Genomic DNA, 14,075 nt, shown 5'->3' on the forward strand with positions numbered 1-14,075 from the left:
CGCTTCTCTCTCTCTCTCTCTCTCTCTCTCTCTCTCTCTCTCTCTCTCTCTCTCTCTCTCTCTCTCTCTCACACACACACACACACACACACACACACACACACACACACACACACACACTGTACACACACACACACACACACACACACACACACACACACACACATAAGCATGCATGCTTAGACTCTCACACTCTACCCCATTCCACACATAAACACACCCAAAGCAAAACACATATCTCAATAGCCTAGACTGACAAACTATCTATCTATCTATCTATCTATCTATCTATCTATCTATCTATCTATCTATCTATCTATCTACCTATCTATCTATCTATCTATCTATCTATCTATCTATCTATCTATCTATCTATCTATCTCAAATGATTGAAACATAATGAAATATTGATGAGCCATCAATGAGCCATGTCCTCAAATGCGAACACAAGAGCAACAGTTACTGAAGAAGACAAACCAGATGTCCAAATATTCTTTCAAAAAGAGCCAGTGGGGGAGGAGGGTATATATACTGTATAGGTCAGTGGTTCTCACATTTTTTCACATGAAGGACCCCTAAACTGACAAAAATTAGACCACGGACCCCCATTTGATAGGATTTTGTCCCACGGACCCCCATATGATAATACGATTGATGCTTTTAGATGTTTTATTACAGAAAGTGTATCAAACCCATGACCAAAATAGTCATTGTGTTACTGATGAATGGAATTATAGCGAATATAAATTACCCCCCTTTTGGCTGGGGACCGCCTGGCACCCCCTCAAGGACCCCTGGGGGTCTCCGGACCCCCATTTGAGAACCACTGGTATAGGCTATTTAAAGGGACACTGCCGATTTTCAATGCTGAAACTGTAAACAGTTTTGCAGACATTCATTTAGTTTGACAGTTATTGAGAGTTGATTTGAGTTAAGTTGTGGACCAGTGATGTCATTTGTGCATGAATGACATCACTGGTCCACACCTTAACCCAAATCAACTCTCAATAACTGTCAAACGAAATGAATGTCTGCAAAACTGTTTACAGATTTCCTATGTGTGTGAGATTATGTGCAAAATAAATCAGCATTGTTTTTCAGTGGAGTGTCCCTTTAAATGGCCTACTGTGTCACAGTTCTTCCAAACAGCCCCCTTTCTTTCCTCCTCCTTGTTACGCCCCTGCACAATGATATTAAGTAGGGGCCAATAGCAACAAAGAAGAGGCAGGACTCAGGCTCCACCTCTCCCCGCCTGCCTGCCTGCCTTCCTCTGAGCTGTTCAGATGTACATAATCCCGGAGTTGACCCAGAAAATAGGCAGTCGTTTCAAGATCTGATGCGGCAGTCTTTGTGCAGCAGCACACCGCCCCCCCCCCCCCCCCTCTGCTTGAGCATGAAGCGTAACCCCGTGGAATACAGATTGTAATCCGGAGGAGCCTCGCCTCGCCTTTGCAACAGCGCAAAAACTGTTCCAAAGAAGAGACGGTTGCTGCAGCAAAGTCGCGCAACTTTGTGTGGAATCGTAGCGGATACGGGTAAGTGATTTTTATGATCGGATTTATATTTGTTGGGGAGAAATTGGGGGGCTCTGATCTGACTGACTGTGTGTTGGGTCTGCTGCTGCTGCTGCTCCTCCATTGTTTGTGCATTCCCTTGTTTAAAAGTCGGGAATAAAATCAAGATGATACGGACGTTAGGACGGTTAGTGTCGCCAACATCTTGGGGATACATTCGCTGAAACGAGTCGGTGGAGCTGGAGGAGCACAATAAGGAAAAAAAAAACATGGAGCCTTTGTTGTTGGGATTTTGGCGATTCAGCTGTTGGGAATGGAGATGTTGCATGATGTCAGTGTGTTCTTTGTTGCAACCTTACGTGCGTAAAATGTAACGACAGGAGGAGTAGACATTTTACGCACTCAGATCCCCGGCGTGCAACATAGCGTTAGCTGGGCTTTAAGCGGTTAGGCATTATGTCTTCCTTTTCCCGACCCAGTCATGCATGAATTACCCAGCTGCTGGTGGAGGAGAAAAGTCTGCTAACAGCGTAACACAATGTTACCTGGGTTTATCAACCTGGGCGTTTATTCCTTGGCACAAAGCGGATAGCCCTTTTTTTTTTTTTAGCAAGACTAATAAATACAATTTCCAGTGTTCGCCAAAACGCAAAACAACCCCTGCAGACCCCCTCCCCCCCATCGGGAAGCGTCCTAGGCGGTTTGACTTGAGATGACATTGTAAGATTAGAGCTAAATTGGATGTATTTAACGGAGAGTGTGTTCATTATAAAATAGGTCAATTGGCTGGATGTGAAATTGGATTGGACTAAACCAATGTGAAGTCGCTGCCTCCATACCCATCTCACACATAGCATAGCAACATCAACCACTATTGTTGCATTTTACCCCAGGCTCACGCTGGTTCACACAGAAGGACAACTAAATATGTACATGGCTTGGTATGCTAGTATCCCCCCAGCCCCCCCCTGCATTGAATGTTGCCCCCCTTGCCAAAACATCTCGTCTGCCCATTGCATTGTCTGAGAATCTTGTCTTTAACAGTGTCCCCCTCTATGCTCGTATAGACAGGAGGCATGGCGGACCATCTGATGATGCCCATGAACCACAGCTCGGCGGGCGCCAGTCTCCACGGCTACAGGATGGGCATGAACGGCGGCGCGCTGGCGGCGGCGCACGGCGGGCAGCACGCGGGGCAGCAGCCGGGCATGCGGGCGCTGCCCGGCGGCCAGATGATGCACTACGGCCAACAGGCCAACATGGAGGCGGCGCTGAGGCAGCGGCAGCAGGCCATGGTGGTGGGCGGGCCCGGCATGAACGGACAGCTGAACGGGGGCCAGATGGGCCACCACCAGATGATGTATAACGGCCAGCCGCCGCAACAGCAGCACCACCCCCAGCAGCAGCAACAGCAGCAGCCGCATCACATGCACCCGCAGCACCAAGCCCAGCACCCGCAACAACAGCAAGGCCAGCACCCGCAACAGCAAGGCCAGCACCCGCAACAGCAAAACCAGCACCCGCAACAGCAAGGACAACACCCGCAGCAGCAAGGACAACACCCGCAGCAGCAAGGCCAGCACCCACAACAGCAGCAAGGCCAGCACCCGCAACAGCAGCAAGGCCAGCACCCACAACAGCAAGGCCAGCACCCGCAACAACAAGGCCAGCACCCGCAACAACAGCAGTTCATGAACGGAGGGCTAACGTCCCAGCAGCTCATGGCCAGCATGCAGCTGCAGAAACTCAACACCCAGTACCACGGGCACCCGCTGGGGCCGATGGGCGGGGGCCACATGGGCCCCGCGGCCCAGTACCGCATGAACCCGGCGCAGCTGGCCAGCATGCAGCACATGGCGGGCCCGGCGCTGGCCCTGAACGGCATGGACGCGGACATGATCGACGAGGAGGTGCTGACCTCGCTGGTCATGGAGTTGGGTCTGGACCGGGTCCAGGAGCTGCCCGAACTGTTCCTGGGCCAGAACGAGTTTGACTTCATCTCGGACTTTGTCAGCAAACAGCAGCCCAGCACCGTTAGCTGCTGAGAGGAAACGGATCGAGGGACTCTTTGAGGAGAAGGGGGGGCACGGGACGGAGAAAGGAGCGAGAATTGTCCGGGATAGGACAGCTCTTCACTTTTTATTTTTGCGGGCACCTTCCAGGACAACTAAGCCGAGTTGTGTTGCAGCGCAGGGTGCGCAGGACAGACGCTAACTATGGATCGCCAGCGCCGACGCACAGCGCTTGAGTCTCGCATGTGCTAGTGGCCAGAGGGTGGTTGGCTTAAGGCCCGGGTTCCACCTCTCCCGTCTCCTGGACATGAATGTAATAAAGTAAATGCTGAAATTCTCAGAGGCCGCTCTGAACAATGCTATGACACTGTGTAGCCTCCGAAACCTGGACTCCATGGCAGTTTACCAGTAAAAGGTGTATTTATTTATTGCGCTGGCTCTGAATTAATGAATTGATATAGAAAACAACCACCAAAAGAGATTCTCCATTTTGAGAATAATTAAGTGGTTTGGAGGTTTTTTTTTTGCCCCGCGGGAGGGGGATTTTAAATTGAGGTCTCTCTTTTTATGATTTTTTTCCCCATTCCATTTTGGCCCGGTATATAAAAGAATAAGCTAAGGATGACGAGGTTATCTAAAAAGAGCTCGAGGTTTTCTATCACCAAACTGAGACGAGACAAGAAGTACAATGTTACGTCATCCATTTGAATGGGAATCTCATCCAAAATTTTAAACGGTTCACTTTTGGAAAAGTGCTGCCTTTTTTAGATGTGATGTTCTCCAAAATCTACTGCTTGTACTGTATGAAGCTGTATAACTCCAGACATGTCCACACTGTTGTGTTCTATTGGAGATGTAGAACCGCCTTAATCGCACAGATTCTTATTTATTGGTTGTTTATATTGTCCCCTTTTTTGTGGTCAAGATGGGGGGGATGGTTCTTTGTGAAAGGGGTTTTGAGGATCAATAAAGATGGCCTGGATAGAAATGTGGCCTGCTTTGCCATTCATTGCACAGCTCTTCTTCCCCCAGGAAGTGGAGAGCTAAGCTAAGTGCTTCGGTTAACCTGAGGGTGAAGGGAAACCCTTCGTTTCAAGTCTTTGGAGGAGGAGATGTTTAAACGGATAGAATATTTATGGTTTTTGGAAAGGATATCTCGGCCCTGTGCACTGGCTCTACTCCAAATGTCGTGGGATTTCACTCTGATTTATCATTTTCATAGCTATGGTAAGGCACAGTGTCATTGGTATTAATTATTGACACATGGGGTCACGGTTGGCTTAAGAGGAGCAGTATTTGTTTTACGGTTATGGAATAATTAATATCAAAGTAAATCCGATGCGACGTCTCACTGATTCATATCCAAAGAGAATTGACGGTTTCCTGAGTTTCAGTCTTGGCGATTAGCTAAACAAATGCATTGACATGACAGATGGTGAAAAGTATTGGCCAGGTTAGGGCTGGGTGATATAGCTAAAAAGCGATATAAAATATTTCATGTCAGTCGATATCAATAATTATTGATCATTTTTAATGACCCATTTTTATTAATAAGAAAACATCAGAAGAAAAGGAGGTTTGCATTTAACCAGTTTATTTTTTGAACCACCTTATTTTCAAGGCACACGGGTAATAATTGTAATGCTAACACGGTCATAAGCCGCTTTCAGACATGCCTCGGAACTCGGGAGTTATCTAGAGGCGACCCGGGTGGCGGTGTATGTATGAACACATTTTGGTGAGCTATGCGCGCTCCCGTGGCCCTCCTACTCACTAGGTAGGGTATCTGGATCTGGTTGCGTTCATGCCTTTGATTTAACGTTTACACAGCGTTTGTGAAGATTCACGTGCAGAACCGCAAATTAAATAAAGTAAATGCACGTGTAATGTTTTTGTGTGTGTGTGTTCCGAAAGATACAGAACAGAGATAAACTGGAAGAATATCTGCTCCCTTCGAAAAGTCAATTTTAACCCGTAGTGAGTCGACCATTCTGATTTGTAAGTAATACAACATTGATTTTATTTTGAAGGTAAAAACGTCTAGCTTCCTGTATTCTGTATAATTCTAGTAGGATTGATGCGTTTTAGGCCTGAACACGGCAAAGACCTGTTTTCTTTGTAGTGCTTGAGACTCGAGGAAATCGATGCATCTGGGCGTGAGTTATAGGGTTCTTTGAATGAATTACTAATGTTATGTGGAAACGATTATATGCCGCGAACGTTAGGCAGTTATCACCCAATATGTATTTTTATCAACTTGTTTTCAGACTCTGCATGTCGTGATAGTTTGTTGAATGTCAATGTGATTCACTTAAGGCTATAGCTCAGACAGTGAAGTACAGCTGTGTGGTCAGTTTTCACAACTCCCCATTGTGTGGTCATGCCCAAATTCACCCCCACCCGCGCCCCCTCTCTACTTTACACCCGGAGGTGCAACACGTGTGAAAGCAACATGCCTCGTGTCTGAAAGGGTACACTTCATGTATCCCCTGGGTCAGGCTCAGGGGAAGCATCGTGACGTTTTATTTTGATGACATAGCCTAGCGTTGCCAGCCTTCTCAAACAAAAAACGTTTGGTAACGTGTGTTTCGGCATTGTTCAACGTTATGCGATTCAGTGAATGATCTGCCCCGCATTCGTTACAAAGAGGCCATTTACACCTGGCGGTAACATGTGGTTTCTGCCATCAGATTGCAATCGGATTGTATTTTATCACTTCAGCCTGATTCCATTTACACCTGGCGTTAACATGCATTTTCTGCAATCTGATTGCAATCAGATTGCAGAAATGGGTCTCCTCTCAATCCGCATAAAGTTGGTGTATCCAGATTGAGAGGACACATTGCATTTACACCTGTGTTCAATGTGTACACAATGCATCCCTGACCACCTCCGGAGGTGGTTTGGCCGATCAGATTGCAATCCTTCTTCAATGTGTTTTGGGGGGTGTTTACACCTGGCATTTCAAGTGATAAAACACAATCTGATTGTAATCTGATCACAGAAAACACATGTTAGCGCCAGGTGTAAATGGCTGTAACGTTGGAGATTGTCCGCATTTGTGAATGACGGCATATAACAGTAGGCCTACAGTTAATGTCCCGGTCGCACAAGACTGCGGAGCTTTAACGCGCTGTCAATTTACGTGAACATGAATTGAAACTCACTCGCGTTGAATTCTTTGTAACGTACAAACAGGGTTCTGCTAATTCTGCGTCCCTTTTATTGACAATTTCATCAACATCTTCTCCCTCCGCAACATATTATTTTCTACTTCTTGTGTTGTTGTTTCACGTGTGTGTGTGGTGGTTTGGTGCCGGGTGACGCCAGACATGCTGTTCGTGTCACTAGCACTGCCCCATTGTCAAGGGATATGATTGGCTGCTTATGAGCTGGGGGGCGGGTGCACGCTCGGGGTTTGTCTGTAAATTATTGGCTGTCTCCGTGTCACTCGTAGCATACTGTATTAACAAAGGACATGATAGGCTGTTTATGTGCCACGGACCATGGCCACGGAGTTGTTTTTTTCATGCACTATCGACCGGCTCTCTATATATATTGCGATATATTGCAATATATATCTCGCAATATATATTGCTATCGTTTTATCGCAGAGCCCTCGGCCAGGCTAACATTATTATGACAAAATAAAGATGGGGATGGCTGACAAAGGTGCAGCAATAGAAGAGCATTGGTTTCTAGCGAACATGTCTTTACTTTGCCATGTGCAGACAGACCGTGTGGGGGTTGGGGGAGGTGAAACTGGCCAGAGAATGCTTACCTTAGTGGGGTTTAACTGCCCTGAGGCTTGTAAGCCCTGCCTTGGTGACAGTTGTTACCTTCTCACAGCACAGTGGGTGGTCAGAGAAACAGCATACTCAATGAATATTAGATGCCATCAATAACTTTCACCATAATGACCTATGCAGAGCAGTGTTGGGCAAATTACTTTCAAAATGTAATATACTACATATTACTAGTTACTTTCATTTGAAAGTAATAAGTTACTTTACAATATTACTGTCTGTGTAGAGTAACTCATACTTATTACACTACTTTTGCATTACTTTCACCAAAACAACAGTAGCAGCAGAATGACATCGCTGCCCCGGAACCATCCCGAAAAATAATTTCAACCACCTTGAAATCAGTGTAAACAGTCCAAAATTCTAAATGTTATTATTTTCCTTTCTTACTGTCATCTATAGTGGTTATTTGCATAAAAACACACAGTTTGATTAGGAAATGATTGTATCTTTTTGAAATATGTGCTTTGATTGAATCAAATGTAACTCAATTTGTAACTTGAGTTACTTGACAAAGTAACTGGTATAATATTACTGAAATCCTATAAGTAATAAGTTATATTATTGAGTTACTGCTAAAAGTAATATGTTACTTTTGTAATGAGTTACCCCCCAACACTGATGCAGAGTCACAAACCCGCCCATGTCCATTTGAAGGCACAGCCAGCTGAAGGTATAAAAGCGTTACCCTCCAGGCAGGTTTTCTTCCTATAGTTGTATTCATCACTAAATGACGGTAACGAGATTGACAAGAGGTGGCTGAGTTGGTTGGATTGTTCTGTGCCTCCAGGCTATGAAATGCTTGATTGAGGTCATGCGGGGGAATGTCATGACCATATTTAGCTCTGCACATTGTCATCAACACAGGCGACATCATGAGTAACCAGGGGAAAAATGAGAAGCGCTATTGTTGTCCGCAAACCAGGAATAGCGCCTTGCTGATTGCTCAGTTTTAAATTTGAACTCAACCTCCATTCTAAAAAGAGGCATCGTCTATTTTCAAATTGTGCAAGGTTGTCATGTTCTCGATACATACTAAATTGAAACGGGGCATCGTGGAGAAGCAGCGTGATCCGAATGGAAATGTATTGGCACGGATGCACTCTCTCTCACACTTGTTTTGAGTAAGACTGACTTAAAGGAACACTCCGCCGATTTTGAAATGGTGAATTATTTTGGACATAATCTCACACATATCCGAAAAATGTCAACAGTTTTGCAGACATTCATTTAGTTTGACAGTTATTGAGAGTTCATTTCAATTAAGTTGTGGACCAGTGATGTCATTTGTGCGTGAATGGCATCACTGGTCCACAACTGAACTAACATCTATTAAAAAAAAAACTACTAATGCTACATGTTACTTATTCCTTCTCAAACTACTTCCTACATGGTGCTAGTCTATCAAAATATCTTAGCTGTCATTGATTGTGTTGCATAGTGGTTTTCTGTACTGTTGACAAATTGTGATATTGTAAATCGCTTTGGACAAAACAAAAGCGTCTGCTAAATGACGTAATGTAACAACTCAAATCAACTCTCAATAACTGTCAAACTAAATGAATGTCTGCAAAACTGTTGACATTTTTCGGATATGTGTGAGATTATGTGCAAAATAATTTGCCATTGAAAATGGGCAAAGTGTTTCTTTAAGGGTATGTGCGTGTGTTTTCCTGGATTCTCACTGTCAAGGGAAAGGCTCATCGATCGGGCCAACTCTCTTGGCACAGCGCTCGGTAACGGTCGCGGGTCTCGTGCCCGTCGCCAATCTGTCGAGATGGTCTTTCTGGAAGGCCAAGAGTGGCACACGGTGCACGTTGGCATGCTGAGCAGAAAGGCTGTCTCCGTATATATCTCATAATTGTACACTGCTGCACTATGAGGTCCTTGTTTAGCACCAATTAAATGCAGAGGTTTGTTTCTTAATCATGGTGACTCCGTGGTGGAACGGGCAAATGCCAAACAGCCCTGTTTGCTCTCCCCAATCCCTTGTTATGACTGCTGCCTGCCTCAGAGAGAGCAGTCTAGACGCAGGCTAAAGCAGGGTGGGACACACGGAGACGTTTACACGTCAGTTGTGTTTCTCTCTCTCTCTTGTTTTCAGCCCACCCACCACAGCAGTTACTAACTGCTCAATGCAACACTGTCTTCCTGTGGCAGCTTGCTGCTCTCTCAATATAAGTCAGAGGCTGAAAGCCGCATTCTGATAGAGAGACAGACAAACCCAGGCAACTGAGAGAGAGAGAGAGAGAGAGAAAAAGGGGAAACTAAAAACACAAGGATTTCTCCAGTTTTTAGAAATTCGAAATTATAATTTAGGTGGAGGGATTTTTTTTTTCTACTGCCCGGGGATTTCTTAGCTGGGGTTTCCCACAACACCTTTATGATTCCTGACAAAAACCCTCCAATAAACGCCAGCCAAAGAACGGTTTGCACGAGAAGCATGCTGAAGCCAGATCACATTCCTCTCTTCAGTCCCGGGTCTGTGTCAGAACTGTCAAAAGCACTTCTTCTGTCTATGAGTTGAGTATCGCTGGGCTGTCTAGTTTTCTGTTTCCAGGCTCCGGTCCAGCTGGTGCCGGGCCTTGCCTGAGCTCACGGTAATCTCGGGCCTTAGCACCGATGACGGACGGGCGGTCATTTGCTGTTGTCACGCATGGCCAGCCCTTCCCACACACACACACACACACACACACACACACACATTAGCCTACTACAACATCAGCACACAACCTGATCAAACAGGCTGCCTGGGATACCTAATATCAGTGTGGCGCCAGTGAAAGATGCAGGATTTGAGCGTCATCTCTGGTCATTGTGGCTGATCGTCACACCTACGCCCATGTTTGCAGATGACTGTGTGAGTGTGCATTAACAGTGTCAATAAGAAAATCACAAAGGAATTGCAACTCAATAAAGATGCACAGCAGATGTTCTGTCATTGCATATTGATTAGGAGTGGGAACCAGAAGTTTAATCATGATATAATATATCGAAAATGATATACTGTGGGCTATATACATTCTTTGGACAAGGATACGATATTTGCTGATATCACAAAAACTGCCATGATATGATTTTGATTCGATACAATTCAGGGGCTTGTGATGAATCTGAGGCAATATCATATGCCCATTTAACACAATCAGTTACATTTATATCAACTCACAAAAAGCCACTAAAATATGGTTGGATTTCATTTCTGAGCTCTTCCAGATATTTTAATCGAAAATTATATAAAAAAAAAAGAATAGACCTGTTGTGCACTATAAAAACAATAGATTGTTTTTCATTTAAAGTGCTTTTTTTCTATCAGTTAACTTAAAGAGCCCATGACCTTTCAATTATGAACATAAGCCATGCACATCCTACTGTATGCTTCATCACCTTGGATTTAAAGCTTAGCTTAAAGATGACGATACATATCAATATTTGCACTTTATATCGATACGATACGATATAGATCGATGTAATGATACTCTGCTCTAGATCGATATATCGTCCCACCCCTAATATTGATATACCAGTAGATTCTGCGTTAGAACACATGAGATCCTCCAGCGGGAATAAGAGTGAAACAAAGTGAGACACATCGATTAGTAGGAAGAATATGATAGAAAACCTGCTGACATTCGCAGATCAGTGGACGAGTTATTTATTGACAACATAGACATCATCTTCTCTCTATCTGAAAGCCTGTCTGAATATGAGGAGGACACATGCTTCAACATGTCTGATTCCTAACAAGAGAGAATGGAGAGCTGTTTTGGGGCCAGACACCGTTTGCCAGTGTGTGTTTGTGTGAGTGTGTGTGTGTGTGTGTGTGTGTGTGTGTGTGTGTGTGTGTGTGTGTGTGTGTGTGTGTGTGTGTGCGTGTGCGTGTGCGTGTGCGTGTGCGTGTGCGTGTGCGTGTGTGTGTGTGTGTGTGTGTGTGCTGTCAGGGGGTAAATAAACAGCAGATCCCTCCGGGCAGGGTTCATTCAGTGGACATGTTGCTCAAGCCGAACTTCCTGATTTTCTGGCTCAACTGTCACCTTGTGTCTTTTAATATTCAGTCTTATTGGACAATACTCCTCCCTCCCCTTCCGTTAATTTCCCCTCTTAAAAAGAAAAACAAACTAGAACTAGAACGACCGCAACGCGGACTTATGCCTCCGCCATTAGTTCATTCTGGAGTCAAAATCGCCATTTGAGGCAAATTGTAAGAGATTCCGTCAAGGCGCGCTCCTGTGATGTTGCGTTACAGAGCTTGGGAATTGGGTGTGTGAGAGGTCACAGTGACCTTGAACTTTGACCACCAAAATGTAATCAGTTCATCCTTGAGTCCAAGTCGGTGTTTGAGACAAGTTTGATTAAATTCCGTCAAGGCATTCCTGAGATGTCGCGTTAACAAGCTTGAAAATGGCGTTCGAGAGCTCACCTTGACCTTTGACTTTTGACCACCAAAATCGAATCAGTTCATCCTTGAGTCTAAGTAGATGTTTGAGGCAAATTTGATGAAATTCCATCAAGGTATTCATGAGATATCGCGTTAACAAGCTTGAAAATGGCGTTCGAGAGGTCACAGTGACCTTGACCTTTGACCTTTGACCACCAAAATCTAATCAGATCATCCTTGAGTCTAAGTCGATGTTTGAGGCAAATTTGATGAAATTCCGTCCAGGCGTTCCTCAGATATCGCGTTAACAAACATCGTACGGACGGACAACCCGGATCCATAATGCCTCCGGCCTGGCTATCGCCGGCGGAGGCATAAAAATCAGCGGCTGCATTGCTGGATTCAGTATTGCTGGATTCAGTATTGCTGGATTCAGTATTGCTGGATTCAGTATTGCTGGATTCAGTATTGCTGGCAGACTTGGAGTAAAGTTTGCAGTCTTGCGTCCTCTCCCCCCCCACACGAGGGAAAAAGCAATATAATCACATCACACAAACCTTTCCTGGAGCCATAGTTTATGTCTTGGTAATCATTTTGTTTTCCATATGAATCGTGCTAAGGAGGCCTTTAAATGGCGCCCTGTAGCCTGCGACGCGCGTGGATTCCCCAGAGCTAACGTGGGCTGACTCTGGCTTGTTGGGGCAGGTGACACTGAGGTTGCTTAGTGACGGGCGACTCCCCCCTTCGCCCCCTCCCCAAATCTGGGGGCTGAATGGTTTGTGCCAGCTCTTTGAAGTAAAGGAGGGGGTGTAAATAATTTATTTTCCTGCACACAGCTGACGCACGGCTCTGTCAAGCCGGCTCAAACAGGTAGAGGTGTCTCAACAATGTCTGGCGGTGAATATGGAAGGGTTAGGGGGTTTACACTGCTGAACCAAACTCTACTCTGAGGTTTCCCACTCGTATCAGTAGCACAATGCTCACCTTGATGAGTGCGAGTAAAGGTTACATTTGCAAAACAGCTGTGTTGGTAATCGGGGCTGGGCAGTAACCAAGTAAATTTACTCGAGTGCTGTACTTAAGTAGATTTTTGAGTAACTTGTTGCTTTTACTCTATTACTATCTATTACTCTTCACTACATGTGAAAGACAAATATTAATATTAATTATATAATATTAATATTATTTTTGATGAAAGTCCCTGTTAGGCTGTTACTTTGAAACATAGCTTTAAAGTCTCTTATTTTCTACAATCCGATAGGCCATAAACTATGCTCCTGCAGTTCTGTATGTGCTTTGTCCAAGTGGTTTTGTCGTACCTTGTTGCCCGTGCGCTACTCATATCGGGCAGCTCCTCCATGTTGGATGTAGAGCTAACGTTACACATGTACATCTAGCGAGTCAGTGCATTCAGTAGCAAGGGAGCTGGAAGGGGGGTGCTGAGGGTGCTGCGGCACCCCCTGGTGGCAAGAGATAGGATTTTCGAAATTGTTGGATTTGGCTGTCTTGTGTTTATACCACCAACAAAATGCATTAAAAAACAGTTTGTGCTTCCCAGCTCTAATCTTATTTCATACGTGTTCTAATCTTATTTCATACGCTCTCTCTTCAAAAGTGTTTGATTTTCATCATAATCTGGTTTTCCATAATAATAATAATAAGTTCAGTGTTTATGCCTGTGTTGCTGTCTGTTGTAGTGTAAAACGACTAAAGGGAGAGCAGGTGCTTACATGAAAGTGAGTGAGAAAAGGAGAAGATACTGAATAATGACATCACAACAGTATAATCCTAATGTCAATTTAAAATTAAATATTCTTCTAAATATGGATGAAAGTCCAAAAAACGTCACATTTTCTTCCCTTCCTAACAGCACCCGCTACCTACAAGTACTTCCAGCGGCACTGTTCAGTAGGTCATTTCAAAGTCATTAGATTCCGTAGAGGCAAGAAAAAAAGGAGAAAAAAGATTCTGTCATTATGGCAATAATACAACAATGCGTTGACAAAGCTTGACATTAAAACGAAAATGTACTTTGAATACATACGTATTTTTAAAAGCAAATACTCCAGTAAAAACGTGACTGAGCAACTTTCACTTTTTTTGCAGTAATATTTGACCAGGAGTATCTCTACTTTGACCAATGGAGTTCTGTAACTTTGTCACCCACTGTTGGTAACAGACGTGGGTAAACTGGTGTTTTTAACTGCAGATGGGTGTGGTTTACTGCACCGGCACAATTCAAATCTGAAGTAGTTTCAGTTTCAGCCTTTCAAATACATTCCCGAACATCTCAACTGTTTGTGACTCATTGAATTCTGCTGTGGCAAACCCCCGCCAAGCAGATCAAAACAACAATCAGTTGCAG

At 44.5% G+C, this 14,075-nt stretch overlaps 2 protein-coding genes across 3 annotated transcripts in view; both read left to right on the forward strand.

Moving 5' to 3' along the window:
- The first annotated feature begins 1,398 nt into the window (after window positions 1-1,398).
- Window positions 1,399-4,497, forward strand: LOC310798677 (uncharacterized protein). Of its 2 annotated transcripts, none has more exons than XM_083661233.1 (2): window positions 1,399-1,535; window positions 2,582-4,497. In XM_083661233.1, the coding sequence occupies exon 2, from the start codon at window positions 2,591-2,593 to the stop codon at window positions 3,557-3,559; it is 969 nt and encodes a 322-aa protein (XP_083517359.1). In that variant the 5' UTR covers window positions 1,399-1,535; window positions 2,582-2,590; the 3' UTR covers window positions 3,560-4,497. The 2 variants fall into 2 exon arrangements, with proteins under 2 accessions (XP_083517359.1, XP_083517360.1); XM_083661234.1 differs by having other exon boundaries at window positions 1,467-1,535; window positions 2,586-4,497.
- Window positions 4,498-13,850: 9,353 nt separating this feature from the next.
- LOC310798923 (cell adhesion molecule 4-like) overlaps window positions 13,851-14,075 on the forward strand; it is a gene marked incomplete at its 5' end in the record, with an annotated part of 54,573 nt that continues 54,348 nt past the window's right edge. The window contains one exon of the mRNA XM_083661480.1: window positions 13,851-13,882. Coding sequence (XP_083517606.1) covers window positions 13,851-13,882 — 32 coding nt within the window. The remainder of the gene's footprint in view (window positions 13,883-14,075) is intronic.

Source organism: Poromitra crassiceps, assembly GCF_964638095.1.
Source record: "Poromitra crassiceps genome assembly, chromosome: 26".
Taxonomy (NCBI): domain Eukaryota; kingdom Metazoa; phylum Chordata; class Actinopteri; order Beryciformes; family Melamphaidae; genus Poromitra; species Poromitra crassiceps.